The sequence below is a fragment of the Bison bison genome, unplaced genomic scaffold (assembly GCF_000754665.1).
Source record: "Bison bison bison isolate TAMUID 2011002044 unplaced genomic scaffold, Bison_UMD1.0 scf7180017864530, whole genome shotgun sequence".
In the NCBI taxonomy this organism is placed as follows: domain Eukaryota; kingdom Metazoa; phylum Chordata; class Mammalia; order Artiodactyla; family Bovidae; genus Bison; species Bison bison.
The window spans coordinates 9,159,031-9,178,572 of NW_011495080.1; the positions used below are offsets into that span (position 1 = coordinate 9,159,031).

Sequence of the window (19,542 nt, forward strand, 5' to 3'; positions counted from 1 at the left end):
ATTAGAGGCAATGGCAACTGAAAGCTGTCTCAATGACACTGGTTTTTATAATTTTTTCATGTCTTTATCACAGAGGCAATACAGGGCCAGAAAAAGTACAAGAAAGAACAATCCATAATTCAATTTCAAGATAAAAGCACCATTAACATAATTTTTAAGTGTTGATACACATACGTGTGTGTGCGCGTGCTGTTGCTCAGTTGTGTCCGACTCTTTGTGACTCCACGGACTGTAGGCCACCAGGCTCCCCTGTCCATGTAATTTTCCAGCAAGAATACTGGACTGGGCTGCCATTCTCTTCTCCAGGGGATCTTCCCCACCCAGGGATCGAACCTGTGTCTCTTGCGTCTCCTGCACTGGCAGGCAGGTTCTTTACCATACCTGCCCACTTAAAGAAAATTGTGGGCAAAGTTTAGCAATTGTTTTTTTCCCTCACAAATAGTTAACTAAATGAACACTTCCTTGTGTTGTTAGTTTTATTACATCATTTTCTAATCATTGCACATAAACCTGTAACGGATACACATTGTCTATTGCTGGGTATCTCTGTGACTGTACTATTCCAGTGTAATACTTCCAGCCCTGTAAATTACGCCAAAGGAATAGGTCTTACACTGTCAGGCATCTTACTAATTATTTCTTAGAATAAATTCATACAACCTGGACGGCTATGTCATGGGTCAGTGAAGCGCCATTCCTGTTTTTCACCTCCTTTCCCCAGGCAACCCGGACAGAGCATGCCTTGGCTCGTGGACTCTATCTGTGGATAATCCCTTCGATTTAGGTGCTTGTTCTCACGTATCCCATATGCCCACTGGGATCTCCATGCTTATCACGATGTTCACAATTATTTACTCGCTCACCCACATCCCCACCAGACCATGTGTTTTTGTTTTCTCCTCCAGTGCACCTGCTATTTGTTACTGTAAAAACAACACATCAGAGAAAAATTTAATGCCTTTTACTCAGTCAAAAGACACAACAGACTTACTGCTGGGAAAATGGTTTTTCCAATGTGAGTACATTTACAGGGACCTGCTGGAAAAGATTCACTGCCATCCGCTACAGATTTGGCTCTCTGAACTTGACACAGAAGCAAGAGGCATGGGAAGTAAGCCTACTCAACTTCTGGGCCCAGAGTTGGAAGAGGGGAGTTGGGGGGCAGCGTAGAAGATCACACTCATGTGAGGGAATTTACAGGAAACTTAGATGCAAAGAGATCTACAAAAGAAAGAAAGCTCTGAAGGAGATTTCTCTCTCACAAGCTGCTATAAAATGCTGGGCATTGATGTATCAGTGATTAATTATTTGAACTCCAGTCCTCCGGAGAGATTTCCAAGGATTAGAGCCAAAGCAGGAGACTGACGTCTGTAATAGAGACTCGCTCCCCAACCACTCTGCCCCCTGATACCACAGAGGAGGCAAATCACGTGAGAACAGCAACTCTCAAGATGATTTCATATTAAATTAGCCAAGAGCTGGCAGAAGCTACTCAGAAGGAATCTGGTTAAAGAGTCACAAATGCAAGGCATGAGGAAGGGGAAAGAGGAGTTAAAGGGAATACAGAGCTAGTCAACGGGCTTGCTGAGAAATAAGTATGGCTGCCGGGGAAGCACCACCAGGGCAGGAGTGCAGAGAGATCCAAAGCTGATCCTGTCCACGACTCAGTCTCTTTACCTTTACTTAATGGTTACAATTCCAACTACTAAATCATTAATGTGCCACAAAAAGGACACAATTTTGATTTTTTTCTTAAAAAAAAAAAAAAAAGTAGTTAAGAATTGTTTAGGGCAGTGGTTCTCAAATTTTAGTGTGTGTTAGAATTTCCTGAAGGATGTGTGAAAAGAGATGGCTGGGGCTGAATTCCAGTTTCTGTTTCCATAGGTTTAGGGCGGGAAGATGTGGGCAAGACCTGAGAATTCACAGTTCTAACAAGCTCCCAGGTGAAAATGATGTTGCCGGTCTGAGGACCAGACTGTGAGAACCAGTGGCTTAGGGAATCAAATTAGGAGACATTCAAAAATGGCAAGGATCAAATGTTATCACTTTATTGCTACAACTTATTTATTTGGGATTAAAATTATATTCACAGTATGATAATCTTCAAATGTATTTTGAAATATGTTGGAACTATTTTGAAACCTCAAATATTTAGGGACTGAGAGGAGCAAGAGCCTTTTAGCCAAAAGAACAATGAGATGGTGGAGAACAGATGAGGTGCTGTGGGCAGATAAATGGTCACAGCTGGGTGGGAAGGGGCAGTGAACACCCAATTAATTACAGATGTTAGTCAAGAACAACTTCCTCTGCAAGAATACAACCAGTGCACATTAACAATTACAGAAAAGACTGGGCAACGAGGACTTCTTCCTATGAGTTCATGACTTGACTGCCCATACCTTGTGTACACAGAGGAGCTAAAGCTTGCGGGTTCTGACTTTAACCCAAACCCCTACACTAATCATTGAGACGAATGTCATAGCTTGAGTCGTATAGGTTGGAACTGGGAGTTGGGAGGCGAGATAGGATGAAGAGTGAACAGATCCTCTTAATATCCTGAAAGAGAAAATTATTTGGAAATGGAGATATTATACAGCTCTCCAGAAGTGGCCATTTGTGCTGCCTTAAATGCAGATTGATTACTGCTATTTGGATGTTGAGTGCATCATCTCTTCTGAAGAAAGGGAAAAGCTAAATTTCCCCACATTCAGCTGTATCGTCAAATCACTTCCCCACACCCGCTCTTGTAATGCACTTTCCTGTTACCACATCCACATGCAGGAGCTGATGTGCCTGACTCCCCCACGGTGAAACCCCAACACTGATGTGTGCTGAATCTCATCAGCGACCTCTGGCTGTGCCGCCTACAGGCAAGCCCCAAATCTGGTGGGGTGTGCACGTTTGGGGTTACGGGAGAAAAAGAAGCAGTTACTAAAGAGAAAGACCAATCTCCTTCTCGAGCTGGTGTCCATCTGTACCAGCATCCTGTAACACAGCCAGGTGAAGAGGGCAGCACACAATTTACCCAACTCCAGCTTTCTATGACTCTGGGCTACAAAAACCCACCTGCATTCTGGTGCTACAGGAAAGGAACAGAAAAACTTCAAATCAAAGCTGTGGTTTTCAGCAGTATTTGGTAGGATCTAGTTTTATCCAAAGAGAATGTTCACTTGGTTAGGTCATTAGATTGAAAGTGTGAAATCTTGGTTTATTAAAAGCTGTACCATTAAACGACTGAGCAGAACAGAGGCTGGATGGAAGAGATGAGTTTCAGGGAGGTGTCCTCATGGGAAAATTTAATAGAAATGAGAAAAAGAATAAAAAAGATGTAAGGAGGGCAGTGTTAATGATGCAGAGGGAAAAAGAGGAGGGGCTAAGAAAACAGGTAAGAAAATGAGAAAAGGAAAAATAGCAACACCCAGAGGTCCTATTCAATTATTCAACGCGTGTGCCTCCGAGACTGCATGCTTTGTAAGGCTTCAGTCTGGTATCTTTTTTCTTCACTACCATTATCCCCAGTGCCTAGGGCCCAGGATACACTAAAGAAAATGGCAAAGAAAAGGAATGGATCCAAGCCATCATGTGCGAGAGAAAACCAGCCTGAACAACTGTACCCACTAGAGGAATAATTTATTTTGTTTGGAGAACTGGTTAACTCATGCAGTCTGTATACTGTGATAGGATATATTAGTTTCAAATTTTCAAAAAACAGATTCAACCTCAACACCAGTTTTCTCACTGGATTGGTAGGAAGATGAAATCTGCTTCATACCAAGTCAAAACTGTGTCAAGCCAGCAATGCTGACCTCTTCCAATTAAAGCAATAGAAAGCAAAAAAAGCACTGGTGAGTGATTCTTCACATTTCATTCATAACCAGCATTGAAAATGCCAGTTAAATTGAAGGCACAGACAGGAAATACCTTATCAAAACGTTTTGTGTTTGTCTAAGCACAAGGCGTTTTTTTCCTCCACCTATTAAAATTTTGTGGGAAAATCCCTCTATAAATCAAGGGGAAAAAACTGGAGCTGCTCTGGCTGAATCAGGAGTGGGAGCTCAAGCACATTTCTCTCCCAGTGGTATTGAGAGTACTTCAACAGACATGCAAAATAAAAATACATTTACAATTCACTGCCACAAGAGCACTGCTACCTGGAAGTCAGTAAGCCCACTGCAGACTCAGTAACTGTATCACCAAGAGAGATCTTTACCTGAAACAGTTTCTAATGACTACAGGTGTTGGCCTAGGAAAGAGTTAAGTTTATAGCCTTCTAATCAAAGTCTGTGATGGAAATGCCAACACAGATTTCCTGGAGGTTCAAGCTGAGAGAACTCCACAATAGGGAGGGTAAAAGCAAGAGAGAGTTGATAGGATTTTAATGTTGTTACTGTCCAGTCGCTAAGATGTGTCTGACTCTTTGGGACCCCATGGACTGCAGCCTACCAGGCTTCCATGTCCTTCACTCTCTCTCGGAGTTTGCTCAAACTAATGGGCATTGAGTTGATGATGCCATCTCATCCTCTGTCCTCCCCTGACTGGTATTTATAGGGCTGAGAGACCAGAGATGCCAAAGTTGGCAAGGCAGGAACACTAGTTGTTTTTGTTTTTAAAGAAAAGCAAAGTTGCAATCAGAAACAGGACTCCCTGCAGGGCTGGGGAGGACAAGGAGTCCACACAACTCTGAGACAGGGCAGGCTCATGCTTGCCTCACCAAGAGGGAGGACAGGCCCCCAGTTTCCTTAATCTGCAGTGTGCTGGCAAGGAAGAGAACAGGCAAAGATAAGAGCCTGCCCTTTTCTCTTCTCCCGAGATAACCCTAACCTCATTATGTACGTCCAGAATGAATCTAAATTCATTTAAATCTGCTCAGACACTAGGTTGTTCAACACAATTGCTTTCCCACTGTCAAGTTGGGGCATCAATTTCTTTTCTGAATATATACAGCCTATCTTGAAATCACAAAATCTTAGAATTAAAAGGTGCCTTAAAGGAATAAAGCCCCAACTTCCGAACAACTTCTGTGTTGTCCTGCAATGAACCACAGAGTAAGTTTCCAGGAAACCTTCAAATATTACATTTTAATACAAAGTAGCTTTAGGAGAATGCAGACAGATGATATCCTACAGGTTGGGATGTCCAAGGAAAGCAGGACACACAGCCAGGCTTTGACTCCACGCATTACCAGCTTATCTTTAGTGTCCACAATAAGTTTGACAAAAGTCCACCAGGAAGGCCTGTAGAACGCTAAGGGAACTCACTATCTGTACTGTTTAAATCAAACAACACATGTTATATCAAACACATAGAATTTGAGAGACTGTGTAATACCTTAAAAAAAGAAGCGTTCCTATAATGAGTGACCCAGTATCTTGGAAATACCTAGGAAGGGTACGTGACTCCCGGTAGGAGTCAGAGCCCTGCCTTCAGCTTAGAATACTTTGTCAAGATAGACAAAGCAGCCAGCCCACTGGCCAAGAAATACTGAAGTCGACAAGAACGAGAAGCGTTGGGAAGTCAGTATGGGAATGAAAAATTAGAATGATGCAGAAAGGAGCGACACACTTACCAAAGGAGACCACGTGATGTCCCTAACAGAGCACCGAGTTCAGGAGAGTCATCAGAAAGTGTGGGTCAGCTGTACCCAAGTTCTTTTTACTAAAAATGTCGAGGACACACACTGGAGCTCTCAAGGCTGGGACACAACCAAGGGCCTTTCAATGGAGCCCACGAGAGAAGCGATGCCCCAAAATACACACAGAAGTGCCAAACCCTTATCTTGCCAGGACACAAGGTAAGGAGGGAAGAGGCAGCCGATGATAGACAACTGAACTAGAAAGGAAGGCCGCCTGCCGGGAATTAGGGGTTCATTTGTCCTTTAAACAAAAAAAGATGTGGCTTTCTCAAGATGCGCCCTGTGTTTGAGGTGTATTGAGGGTTTCCCAAAAGCAAAGTGCCATTCGAATGAAGGCGCCGCAAAGGGTCAGGCACACACAGAACAGAGCTGCGGAGGGTACTGTGAGCTCGTTTCTGGCGGGCAGGTGGATGTGCTTGAAAGCACAGGGAGCTGCAAATTGCCATTCTTCTTCCTCTTCTGTCTCACCCGCTCTACCGACGTGGGCCTGATGCGTCATTCCCTGAGCTTCCATCAGATGATCTGAGAAAGGTCGGCAGATCATAGCCCCTCACAGAGGAAGCAGGGCTGGCAGGGCTCATCAGCTCCTGTGCAGGCAGCTGTGCTGACCCAAAGAGTCAGCCAAGTTAACAGGCTGCCCTTTCCCCAAAGCTTACAACGTTTCTCTAAAAGGATTAATAGCTGAGCAGCGCTCCGGGAAGCCAAGTCAATGGAAGACAACTGGGCACCAAGACCACTAGTGACAGCCAGAGAGGAAAACGGGGATCTGGGGCTCAGGAACAGAGAAGTCTCTCGGAATCACCATCCTCGGGTGACTCAAGATGACTGCTGGCCTTGCCACGTTGCCTTCACCCACTTGTTATTCACTCAAAGAGTTCCAAGATGAGTGACTTGCCCTGAACAAAGCAGATGTTATTTATTCGGCCTTTGCTAAAGCATTAGATACAGTACCTCCAGAAATTTAACTTGGGAAATTAATTTAAATTGGCGTGGTTCAGTACACAATCACTGAAGATTAAAAAGTGGCGGCAGGATGATAAACAAAAGACAGTTAAGTGACAGTCCAGGCGGTGAAAGACTGGGGGTCAAGAGCAAAGCCATTCGTGTTTAGGGGTTCTACTCAGGGCCAAGGAAAGGAGTAAACAACTTGCTAATGAGATCTGCAGAGGACACTCAGCTGGGAGGTGGAGGAACCACATGGACAGGGACCTGAAATTACAAGGCCAAGTTCAGTTGGGGAAAAAAAATACAGCTTCTCTATCCAGGGGAACTAGATAGATAAGTGAACTCAGAATGTGAACTCAGATCACATTCGTGAGACGGGCCGTAAGGGGCAGAGGCAGCAAGCACAAAGTGCTCTGACATGTTGTAACGTGACATGAGCACACAAGTGCTGAGGTGACACAGGGAATGTCTCCTGGGGCCAGAGTGCGAATGAGGGCGACTTAAGATAAAGTAGCGTTCAGAAGAGAGGTGCTCTTGCAGTAAGGTCGACTAGCATTTTCCCAAAAGTGGGATGGGGATGGGGGTGGTTTGCATTCTGCACTGAAAATAGTCTTCAATGGCTATAAGGCCACCATTCCTATCTGGCAGGTGTTCCTGTCTTTCTCACTGGGACTGGCATCTAGAAGATGGCATGGGGCCACCTTCCTGGGGCTCGTGGACAGCACTGCTCCTGAGAAGGACTCACTCGCAGGTCACACAGGCCACTTCTAACGCGTTGTGAGGTATGTACTGCCTCGTGGCGGTGCCTCACTGGCCAGGGGAATCGCTTCATTGCTCTCTGTTTAGTCAACCTGCCACAGGGCTGTGGCCCCAAAGCCGGTTTTTTCATCATCCGTCTGAAATCGGTGGCTCAACACAATTATCTCTAGGCAGCTCATTGCTTTAACAGGCAAGCATCTTGTTACATTCCATCAGCTCAAAATGAGAACCGGACTGTTTTCTTCTTAAAACCTAAAAAATTTCACCAACTCTGCATACTCATTAAACATTAGAGCACAACATAGCTACTTCCGACAGCATAATAAGAGCTTGCTGTGGCCTCACTTTCCGGAGCAGCTAGGCAAATTATTTTCATGCTTACCTGCCTATCAGAGTTAAACATTCACTAGTGGCGGAGAGAAGGCAGAGCGGAAAATGGGACTCAAGATCCCATGGAATGGCTAAGGGCTCCCGCTATGCTGGCAAGGCAAGACTGCTTCTTTGGATACCATCAGACCAACTGAGCGTGCCCACCAAGAACCCACCCCCACATAAAGAACAGTCTAATCATTGCCCATTTCCTAGAATAGCGAGATATCAAAAGTACTTGAAACGTGGAGCTGCATTTCCTGCTATGAGTCCTTTCAACCCATTGGCTTAATGATAATATAGGCAGGGAGAGAAGCATAAGATGTGAGGGAGGATTAAAGAGAAACATCAATTATGGGCTACACATTGTATTATTATTTTTTAATATTTTAATGCGTTTATTTGGTTGCACTGGGTCTTAGTTATAGCATGTGTGATCTAGTTCCCCTGACCAGGGATTGAACCTGGGCCCCCTGCATTGGAGCAGAGAGTCATAGCTACTAGACCACCAGAGAAGTCCATGTCGTATTATTTTACACTAGGCATTCAACAACCAAAGACACTGAACTTTGTGCTTAAGAATGAAGTCTTGGGCAGGTCCTCCAGGGAAAAATCCCACAAGAAAAGAATCCAAAAAGCCATAGCAAGGCGACAGGCTGCTCTCTTAGCTGACGTCATGTGACATCCTACAGATGCCCTATCCATCAGGATGTGACACGGTGTTAAGAGGCAAATGTCTCCTATCAGGTCAATGTTCTGGGCCAAAGAACAAGAGAAGTGATGTCAGGGATGAAATCTGAGGTACAGATAACACGGGCTCAAACTCATTCCTCCGTGAGCCGTGGAGCACAGGCTGGCAACTAACAAACTTCTAGACAAACTCCTAGGTCACAGGAAAGTGTCTGCATGAGACAAGTATCTGAAGCCGCTCTGAAACAATGGGTATATCTTGGTAGAGTGCAGCAGTCTGCTGAGCTCTGGATCAGAACAGGGATCCAGCAATGATCACTGAGCTCTTGCTGTTTCCTGGGAAGGCTAGAGGAATTATTCTGCTTCCAGTCCCGTCTAGTGACAGAAAGGCCCCATGAGAAAGAGCCCTGAGAAAGGTCCCTACTAAGAAATACTGCTGAGCAGTATGCATGTCCTTGGGGCAACCAGCCACAGGGATGAAGGACAAAGGAAAATGTCACGGGGCTTCTCACAAACGCTCTCCTGCCAGCTGTCAGAAGTGTGACACCCAAAATTCATTCCCTAATAAATGTTTTCATTTCCTTTGTACATGATGAAAGGTCTAGAGGTGGTAAGTGGGAGGGGCTGGGAGCAGGGGCCCCTGGAGGGATGAACCCGAGGCAAACGTCCTGTGTAGTAAGCAGGGCTCCACGGTTTGTTCCTGGGAAGGAAAGGATGGTGGAGATAAAAATATTCCACATAGTATTTACTCATCTGTTCATTTTACAACATCTTCTGGGAAGATTATGTCTAATATATGCCTAAATTTTGCAAATTTAAAAATATAGAGGCCCCAGCGTGCTTAACCTGGGTTAGATTGCAAGTATGAAGTGAGTGAGGCCCCTTTTATCTTGATGAGGAAAAGCTAGAATCATAAAAGAATATGGGCTTTCTCAGCACGTTGCTTTCCATCACATTCTGCTCAGGGGCAGGCAGGGAAGTGGGAAAGAATAAAGTGGGGCTGGGGGACCCAAGGCATTCACTTTAATAATTAGGCATCTCACCTGGCCTCGGCAGCGAGCAGTTCATCATAGTGAGAGGATCGCTGATCGTCATCCTGCCGGTATCTGATCACCGTGGCTAGACCTTTGCTGACAAGGGCCTCGGCAATGTTTCTGCAACAGAAAAGATAGGTCAGTGAGCACTCGAGGTGCATATGGGGCTCAGTCAACAGCAATAACAACAGTTAGCACCTGGGGGTCTTAAGGCATCCTGGCAGAGGGAAGGAGTTCAAGACCAATGAGTTGCTAAGCTAGAAATCCAAACAAAAAGGGGGAATAACCAAGTCCCCTGGCTCAGCATTTTTTTCTGGTTAGTACAGTCAGATGCTATATCAATCTGTACATAAAACCTGGCAGAAAATATCTGTAAAAAGCCCACATTAGGCAGGGCTATTTACAGAATGGTATAAACAAGTCACTACCCTCAAGAAAAGTCTGCTCTAAAATACCAGGCACACAGATAAAAAACAAAGCACATAAAAGCATGACCTAAATTTCCCCAAATCTCCTTTTTTTCTAGCCTATACTGCAACTAGAAACTACTGTGCTCCAGTTTGGCAAACTTAGAAACGCTGGTTTCATGGAACACTCAAGAGTGTGTCTTTTCTCATTAGAACTCCGGACACTGACTCTCGGCTGACTCCAAGGGGGCCTGGGTGAGGTGAGGTCAAGAAGGAATTGTGGGGTGGCAGAGGGGTGGTGTTGGGGTAGGATGAAACATCTTCATTAAAAACGGCATGAGCTAGGGAACAAAGTGAAAAAGTAGAAAATGTCAGATGACCAGTTTTGAAGCAATACTCCCAACAGTCCTTTTAGGACCACAGAATATTCAGATTAGAATCCTGCTTAAAAAACAAACAAACAAACTTCAACGTGCTGCACGTTCTCTTCACTAGAATAAGACAGCGGGGCCACTGTGAGCGACTTTCATCTACTCAGAGGAGTACATTGGAAGTGATGCTCGGCCAGCTAATGAAGCGTGTTAGCCTAGTTTCTCCTCAACCCGGAAAGGGAACTTCGATGGGCAAAAGTGAAACTGCAAAAACAGATTTTCAAAAGTTACCTGAAGCAAGTAACTGCAAGACAAGAGGCATGGTATCACTGGGGGAGAGTGGCGTTATGTCTTTCTTTTGTGTCTGTCATAAGTACACCAAAGGACCCACTCAGACCATCTGGTGAGCTGCCCTTTAGGGAGGAGGGATGGTAAGGAATAGGCTACTGTACCATATGCTATGATTTAGTTTTGCTGGGAAGGCAGTTAACTCTCAGCACTCTGGTGCTCTCAGACTCCCAGCCTTTGGGGATGCCATGAGCTGGGCTAAACCAGTCTATGGGCAAGCTCAAGCCACTTAAGGGTTCTCTTCATCGAGGCCCAGGGATTTACTTTAAAAGAAAAAAGAAAAAAAGAGGGGGGAATATGGGCAGGGAGATAAAGAAGGAAAAGAGGCTGTGGCTGATTCTCTTCTCATTATGTGCCCCTCTGCTGCCTGTTTCTCTACTGCCAGCATGATATTAATATCTCCAAACTGCCACGGAATTAGCACTTCTCAAAATCCACTCCCACAAAGAGGCTGCTTTGCTGGCCACCCTGTCTCCTGAGTCACCGCATAAGCGTGCTGGCAAACGCTGTCATCATCACCGAGCTGGGTTTGGCAGGGTGGAGAATGCCAGCAGCCCCAAGTTAGCAGCTGTAGATGGGGAGAATTTAACTAAGGGTCTCACCCAAGGCCCAAGAGGGCAGGAGAGAGGCTCTGCCCACCAAGAGGCCAGAGGGACGGCTGGGACACACCCAGCTGCAACAGGTTGTGAGGGCTTAGTGATCGGAAATGCCAGAACAACAAAGACGTGTTTGGTACTGCGTTTGGAATAACAAAGCATTGACATTTTACAGTCGATATGTGGGGTCTGGAACAGAAAGCTGGAATGACAGAGCAGGCGAGGGAAAAATCCACACAAATAAGCTTCTATATGAAAAGCTGGAGAATACAAAGCAAAACAGTACAAATGTTTAATGATCCATCCTGGTTAATGCTGCTCCAATCAATTCACAGTATCGAACTGAGTTCCTGCGTGGCCAGCAGAACCAAGGACACAACCCTTTCCTCTCCTGCGGGCTTCTCACCCTCTGGATCCCTCCAGCAAATATCTGCAAACCAGTTAGGGCCTCAGACTCCACGACCTGCTTTCAGTGCAATCCATGTTTTCTTAGCTTCTTCTCCCTAAACACAGACTTTTCCTGAAGAATGGCCGCAACGTTAGTGCTGAGGCACGGAAGGTAAAAACATAGGAAACAATGACAGATATCACTTACGGGGCCCCGCCCATGAGCCAGGTGTGTGAGAATCACACTGCGTGCATTTTCATCTTGGTATGTGTTGCCCTGTGAAATCAGGCTGTATTACAATTAATTCATCATCCATCTTCCAACTCAAACTGATGAGGTCGAAGAGGGCAAGGGCTGTGTCTTTCTTGCTCTGTAGCCAAGTATGAGAAATACAGCACTGGAACATTATTTCTTATCCTAAGCGTTTATTAGCCAAGCTTGCCCAGCATAGAATTAAGAACAAAAGCTTTCAACATGCCTTCCCAGCTTTTGTCATTCTCCTCCCCATTATCCAAGACTTGTATTTAAAGAGAATGAAAGGGAGACAAATAAAATGGAATTAGCCGAGATCCGTGTACTTGACTCTCTTATTCATTTCTTTGGGCCACTAATGAAAGGTCAGGAGATTTCCCTCTGGCCAAAGATGGCTCAGAACTCGACACTGGTGTGCTGATTAGTTGCCCAGTAAGGAAAGAGAACATTAAATTATGTGCCATGACATTATGCTGCTTTAGACAAATTTATAAATTCTGCTTTCTTGAGTGTATCAGTAATTCTACTCCAATTACACATGTCTGGCTCGAATGGATAATTCACAATCAGCATACAAAAAGGGACCTAACAGTCTTGAAAGTCTAACAGGAAATCATCTCTCTCTGTATCAGCTGGAAACAGAATAAGTGCTGGACTTGAAATGCTTCTCCAAGCTCAAGGAGAATTTTAGGTTATATGGGAAGTGAACTGTTTCCACTATGCAGGATCAGATGTTCTTAAGAAAAACACAAGCAACATGGGTCTCTTGAGCTTTCTCAAAAGATCTCCATGTACCTGACATCCTCCCTGCCCACTCATTTTCATCTTGGTATGTGTTGTTGCCCTGAAATTTCCCACTCATTTCCTGCCCACTCATTTCCACAGCAAGCAGGTTGTGAAAAGCATTTACCTTCTCATTATAAGATACTTTTGAAACCATGGGGTACTATATTCTGCCAATCTGGAAAAGGTATGCTGTGAGAATGGGATTCTTAAAACATAGATTTCACTCACAATAATTACTTGATCACACTTTTGCCTGCCTTCCCCAATCTCTACACCCCAAATCCAAGAGTGGAAGCAATAATATATAGAGAAGGTCAGATAACTGACTATAATTAACTAGATTACTTAAAAGTAGGGGAAGGAGGGGATAAGTAATTTTAAAACAATCTTACAGGAAAATTGCACATACAGTAACAAAGAACATGCCAATCTCTGATTCATTTGAGAGCAAATGACCGTTTACACCATCATCCCCCAAACCGTTAATGTGCATTTCTGACAAATCAGGATATTTTTCCACATAGTAAACAATGACTTGAACCAGGATATCGATGTGGACACATTATTGCCATCTAACCTACAACCCTACTCAAATTTTGTCAACTGTTCCAATAGAGAATTTAGGGGAAAGCGGATCTAGAGCAAAATCAGGTTTTGCATTTTGTTATCCTGTCTCCTGAGTCTGGAGAAGTTCAATCTTTCTTAGTCTACCACAGTCCTGAAACTTCTCACAAGTACAGGCCAGTAATTTTGGATTGTCTGATGTTCCTGTGATCAGCGGCAAGTTATGAATCTTTGGCAGGAATGTCACAGAAGTGATGCTACGTTGTTCCCGTGGCCTCCTTTGAAATGATGTGTAATTTACTGATAATGGTAATTTCGATCATTTGATTCAGGCCGTGTCTACCAGGCTTCTTCACTATGAAGTTATTCTCTTCCTCTTTATAACAGGTATTGAAAAACTATGTAGCTTTTAAACTCCCAAGTTATTCATTTATTGATTTGTAGAGGTTTATGGTCACGAAATATTTTATCTAAAGAGCCATATAATCCACTACAATCGTTATTTTTTCTGATGCTGAAATTACTCCCAATTTGGCCAGTGGGAGCTGGGTCAAGCTGGCTCCTGTGTCCTGTCATCCTTTGAGCTCTTCCTTGCTTTCAGGCCACAATGTGTTCCAGGCTCATCTTCCACTGTTTTCTGCAGCTCTGAAACCAGCCATTTATCCAAATAGTCCACATTTACATTTTTATCTCCATACACTTATTTCTGTATCTATAACCATTGAAAACCATGTGTGGCAGTCATGAAAACGTGCCTCTCCGATCTCTGACTGCAGGAAGCATAACTGACTGACAGCCCCAGCTGCTGTGCTCTGAAACCCATTGCTGTTTCCGCCAAAGCTATGCTTCCCCCCAGCTGCTTCCAGCCAATGACTGAGTGCAGTGGAGACACTACAACCTGCCCGCTGCTCAGAGACCTGGGCGTGCTCTGACAGGGAGCTGCGGCTTTGAGCACGGCCCCTCACCTTCGCTGGAACTCTCACAACTGCCCATAGCCTCAGATTAGATGTTTCCAGTTCAACCTTCCATCCTTCCCTTTTCCACAGAGGTTAAGCATTCACAGCCTCCACCAGCTCCCTTCCCATTTTCTCTGTTTTCCCCAATTAACCTCTTGTCTATTTCATCCTATCTTGGCATCAGCTTTTTAGCACACCATGAGTTCAGAAAGGTACTACAACCCCATTCAACATTTCAGGGCGCATGCAGTTCTCTTCCTTTCCTTATCTGTACATCCCTTCTGACTGTGAGAAGCCTGCCTTCCACTATCCTTAATATTTTACTTATGTGAATAATCTTCTCTGCATACACATACAGCGTCTCACTTACACCTTCTTTGACTTCCACAATTTGGTCCTAACTGCCATGGACAGACGGAGAAGGCAATGGCACCCCACCTCAGTACTCTTGCCTGGAAAATCCCATGGGCGGAGGAGCCTGGTAGGCTGCAGTCCATGGGGTCGCTAAGAGTCGGACACGACTGAACGACTTCACTTTCACTTTTCACTTTCATGCATTGGAGAAGGAAATGGCAACCCACGGGAGTGGGTTGCCTGGAGAATCCCAGGGACGGGGGAGCCTGGTGGGCTGCCGTCTATGGGGTCACACAGAGTCGGACATGACTGAAGCAACTTAGCAGCAGCAGCAGCAGCAGCAGCCATGGACAGGGGAGCCTGGCGGGCTACAGTCCATGGGGTTGCAAAGAGTCAGACACAACTAAATGACTAAGCACAGCACACGGTAGAGCTAATTTAAAGGGTATATGCTACTTGTCAAAAGAGAAGCTAGGGTAAATGGATAAGTAAATTCAAGAGTGCACATAAGGCATAATACCATTACACACACACATACAAACGCACTTCATTCTCCATCTGAGTAAGGGTAACAGATAATTCTCAATGGCTCTGGCTCATAGATCTCTATCTAGCTATTTGAGCTTAACATTTTCCACTTAAAAACCATCAACATTTTATCAGTCACTGAGGTGTCCATGGAGATTACAAAGCAGAATATTTCCTTGAGGCAAATGAACAGGTGGACACATTCAGAATACAGTAAGCCCATAAAGAAATGCTTTCACACTATTATGGAGTCAAGGCTAAAGGAAACGGGTGAAAGACAACAGCTCAGTTCATGTATAACAGTCACGTCAGCTCTAGGAGAGGCACCGTCTCATGTGTGCGCATCCACGCACACACATGCATGCGTCCCCCACGTGATTTTTCTACAATAACTTCAAGGTCCCATGGGTCGAATTTCATAAACTGAGCGTACAATGTACCCCATGGCTATATACTGTGAGAATATGATCCAACAAGGCATGAGGCATATAGACAGGGCCTTTGTCACCCACGACCCATAAAAGCTCCAGTATCTTAAGCTGGGAAACTGACTCGACTTCCTTCCACACTGGCTGGAACTTCACCACAAGGACGTGCTCCCTCACAAGTTCTGAGATGGAGCGTCCTGGCTGACAGGACTCCCCAATTTACTTCGAATATATCAGATGGCTCATCTCACTTCTCAGTGCTGTGGGGCTGAACCACAGGGAACCTACAGAGGGCAGGGGGCAGCTGATGTCTTTCTTTGCAAATAGGTTAGAGACCAGGAAGGAGGGAGAGATCACCACAAGACTGGGTGATGAGGCAGGAAGCAAGCACTGGACAGAGTGCTTTTCTTCAGAGTATGAGGGCCACCTTGGCTCATATACACAGACAACATGGGCATCTCAGTCTAAGAGGGTGAAGAAGGTGGGGGTGGGGGGGATGATTAATGGCCAACAGGCCCCAAGGCCAGGTTCCCCTCCAACCTTCTCCATGAGTTCACACTCAGACCTCTAATATGCACACCAGGCAAGAACCTGACAATTTTAGGCTTGAGACAGACTTGGCTTTTATAGACTTGCAAAATAAGACTGTAAAGGGTGAGAGTGGAATTCTGGGTGAGAGGGATCTACAGACAGTGGGCCATGAATAAGGACCTTTACTGACTGCTGTTTCTCCCCCAGGCCTCAAACTAGGAAAAAGCCCAGCAGGGCAACAGGGAGCTGCCGTAAGCCAGTACAACAGTGTCTACAAGGGGTCGTGCTATGCCTGTCCCATCTAGCGTCTAAACTGTCTTTTGTCCTCCGATTTCAGATTGAGTTCCCGAGAATCTGAAACAATGACACTCCGATTTTTTTTCCCTTAAAATATGTCCAGGAGGCACTTCCCACATGACCAAGCAGCATATGTCGACAAGGAGACTCTGTTTTAGAAGCATCAGTAATTAGAAACATCTGAGGTGGCACAACCTCCTTTATATGTGTCCCAAACCTCTCCCCCATCGTCTTCCCTATTTTTTTTACTCAACCCTTGAACTAATGTAATTCTAAAAATAACTAAAATAGGTTTTTTGGATCTTTTTACTCTTAATGGTTCCCTTTTCTGTTTAACAAGTCCTCTCACCGGGATAGTCACCAGAGGGTCTGAACGATGGCTAGGGACTTTCCCAGAACTCGTAATATAGATCAAAAATAAAAAGGAAGCAGCTTTAGAAACTACAGTGAAATGAAGGAGAAAAAAGTTATTATCAAGCATGGCATTAGGTATCGAGTGTCTTAGGGCAGGATATATTCACTCCAGACACAGAGCCAAAGGTGACTGCTTTTGTCAAGCCACCAGCCCAGCTGTGGTTATGAACATGAAACAGGGCATGATCCACAAAGCAGCAGGACCTCAGAAAGCTGGAGTATAGAATGGACTGATCTGAGCAGCTTTAGAAGCTAATTAAGTAAAAAAAGGATGGGGAAAAGGGAGAGTTAGGGAGTTTGGGATTCACATGTCCACACTGCTATATTTAAAATGGGTAACCAACAAGGACCTGCGATACAGCACAGGGAACTCTGCTCAGTGAGGCCTGGATGGGAGGGAAGTTTGAGGGAAATGGATACATGTATTGTATGTATATGTAACATATGTATGCCTGAGTCCCTTTGCTGTCCACCTGAAACTATGACAACATTATTGGCTATGGCTGTTTAGTCACTAAGTCGTGTCTGACTCTTTGTGCCTCAGGGACTGTAGCCTGCCAGGCTCCTCTGTCCATGGGATTTCCCAAGCAAGAATACTGGAGTCGGTTGCCATTTCCTTCTCCAATTATTGGCTATACACTAATATATAAAAAAGGACCCTTTCAAACAAAACACCCTCAATAAGTAGTTCGTATTTAATGAGAATTAATTCCGAATACATACAGGTTCTAAACAGAACTGTTCTACCAATGAGAGCATTTTCTAGAGACTGGACTGGAGACACGAAAATCAAGACTTCTTAGGATCAAGGACTCTATTTTTGTACTTTCATAAATCCTAATCATTCTTCCTTTGTAGGGAAGGCGATATGGAAAGAAAACAATGAAGACTGATATGGATTTAGTCCAGCTGGAAGAATCCAGAAGGATTCATGGTAGGAGACCTACAAACAAGATTTGCAGAACAAAGGAATGAAAGGAAGAAGGGAGGGAAGAGTGGAGATGAAAGAGAAAGGGGAAAGGGAATCACTCCATGAAAAAACTACTGCTTCACAGAGAAATAAATCCTTGAATCCCCAACACAGACATCCATCCAACCCTCAGTGTCAATAGTAGGCTTACCCCTAGACACAGGCAAAAGCCTAAGCAGCTTCAGGGGCCACAACCCACTGCATACCGAGAGCGCTCTTCAGTTTGGGAAGAAAAGGAATTAAAGCAAAGATATCTAGGGACCAGGGTATAAAAATGTGGGTGATGAAGATTTGACTTCTCATTCAACCTTCCAAGAACAGCCATTTTTCTTCTCTACTATGTGTCTGAGCCCTAACGTCCTCATTACCTTATTCCCACTCGAGCCCTACATGAGGGCTCACCTAACCTCATTTCCTGAAAACACCAATGGACAGAAAAGAAGACAGAAACCTACTTGGAAGCAGGAGAATTAAATACCTAATTCACTTCTTAATTCTGGCTAGGGGAGAGAATAGTGCTGGATATATGGGTCAAAACAATTTTAAAAAGGAAAGGGAAAAGGCATAACGCCCAATGGTTATGCTTACTAAATAGACAATTTTATTGTGCCCCCAGGATTTCTGCAGTACTGTAATCTTATTGCCACCTCTTATATGATAGCTCCATTTATTCAGCAATATCCTGGTTATGGCTTTATAAGACAAGAAAAACTGTGGTATTATACTCTATTATGCCAGCTCTTCTCTGAGTACTGCTGTACTTTCAAGTCAGCAAAATATCAGAGGAGGTTATTAGTCCAGTGATGAACCTGGGTTGAGGTATGAGAGGCATATTAAGTGTAAGGAGCAATGAAATAATGCCACTTTCAAATGTTACCCCAGTCTCCACCTCTCATAATAATAATGTCTGTTTCATAGAAGCTTCATGGATTAAGCTGAATCTCCCTTCTCCTGCAGGACAGAACATGGGGTGCATACTCAAAGTGACACTTCCTCTACTGGACAACCATGTTTCCTCCCCAGGAGACAATTAGATCCCACAAAGACAACTAAGATAATCAATTAAATCAAGGATCTAGCTTCAAATAAGCAAGCTGTCTAACAAATAGGCATTTCATATCCAAACTGGTCCACTCATTGCTAAATATGCCATACATTTACATTTCAAACTATTTGCAGGACATGTGAATTTGCATGAATCATCACCATGTAAAACTCAGCATTTCAAAAATAAAACTCACTTCCCCAGATTAAGCTTTTCTCAAATCTACCAAATCAGCTCATTTCCCTAACATCTCTAATTGTGGGACCATTAGATTCCCAGTCACCTAAAGCTGACATCTGTATTCATTCCCAGATAAAATTAGTTGTCCAAACTTTGAACCCAAGTCTCCAGTGTTTCTCCTATGACTGTTTTCTATCCTGCTCTTTCTAACTTACCTGTCCACACCCACCCCCCTTCACCTGCTCCCAAATCTGGTCTCCTTGCAAAGTTTTCCAATCCTGATCACTTTCAGTTGAATCCTCTTAATCTTCATGCTCCAATCTACCACAATCACAAAAAGCTTGTTTGAACTTTTCCAAGAATGATTTCAGATTTAATGACCATCTACTGGGTGTCTGCTACAGGCCACGCTTTTAAACACACATTAATCCCTAATTAAGCCCTAATCTTATGGGCTTCCCAGGTGGCTCAGTGGTAAAGTACTGGCCTGCCAATGCAGGAGACATGGGTCAGGAAGACCTCCCTGGAGGAAGAAACAGCAACCCACTCCAGTATTCTTGCCTGAAGAATCCCATGGACGGAGAAGCCTGGAGGGCTAAAGTCCATAGATTTGCGAAGAGTCAGACATAATTGAGTGACTGGGCACACAACCTAATCTTTCTATAGCAACAGAAAGGTGGTAAGTATGTATTTCTTAA

The 19,542-nt window shown here is 44.3% G+C and overlaps 1 protein-coding gene across 1 annotated transcript in view; it reads right to left on the minus strand.

The window, feature by feature from the left end:
- Nucleotides 1–19,542, minus strand: part of SND1 (staphylococcal nuclease and tudor domain containing 1) — a 421,950-nt gene that overhangs the window by 185,911 nt on the left and 216,497 nt on the right. The window contains exon 14 of the mRNA XM_010831720.1: nt 9,439–9,549. Within this exon, the coding sequence (XP_010830022.1) occupies nt 9,439–9,549 (111 nt within the window). The remainder of the gene's footprint in view (nt 1–9,438; nt 9,550–19,542) is intronic.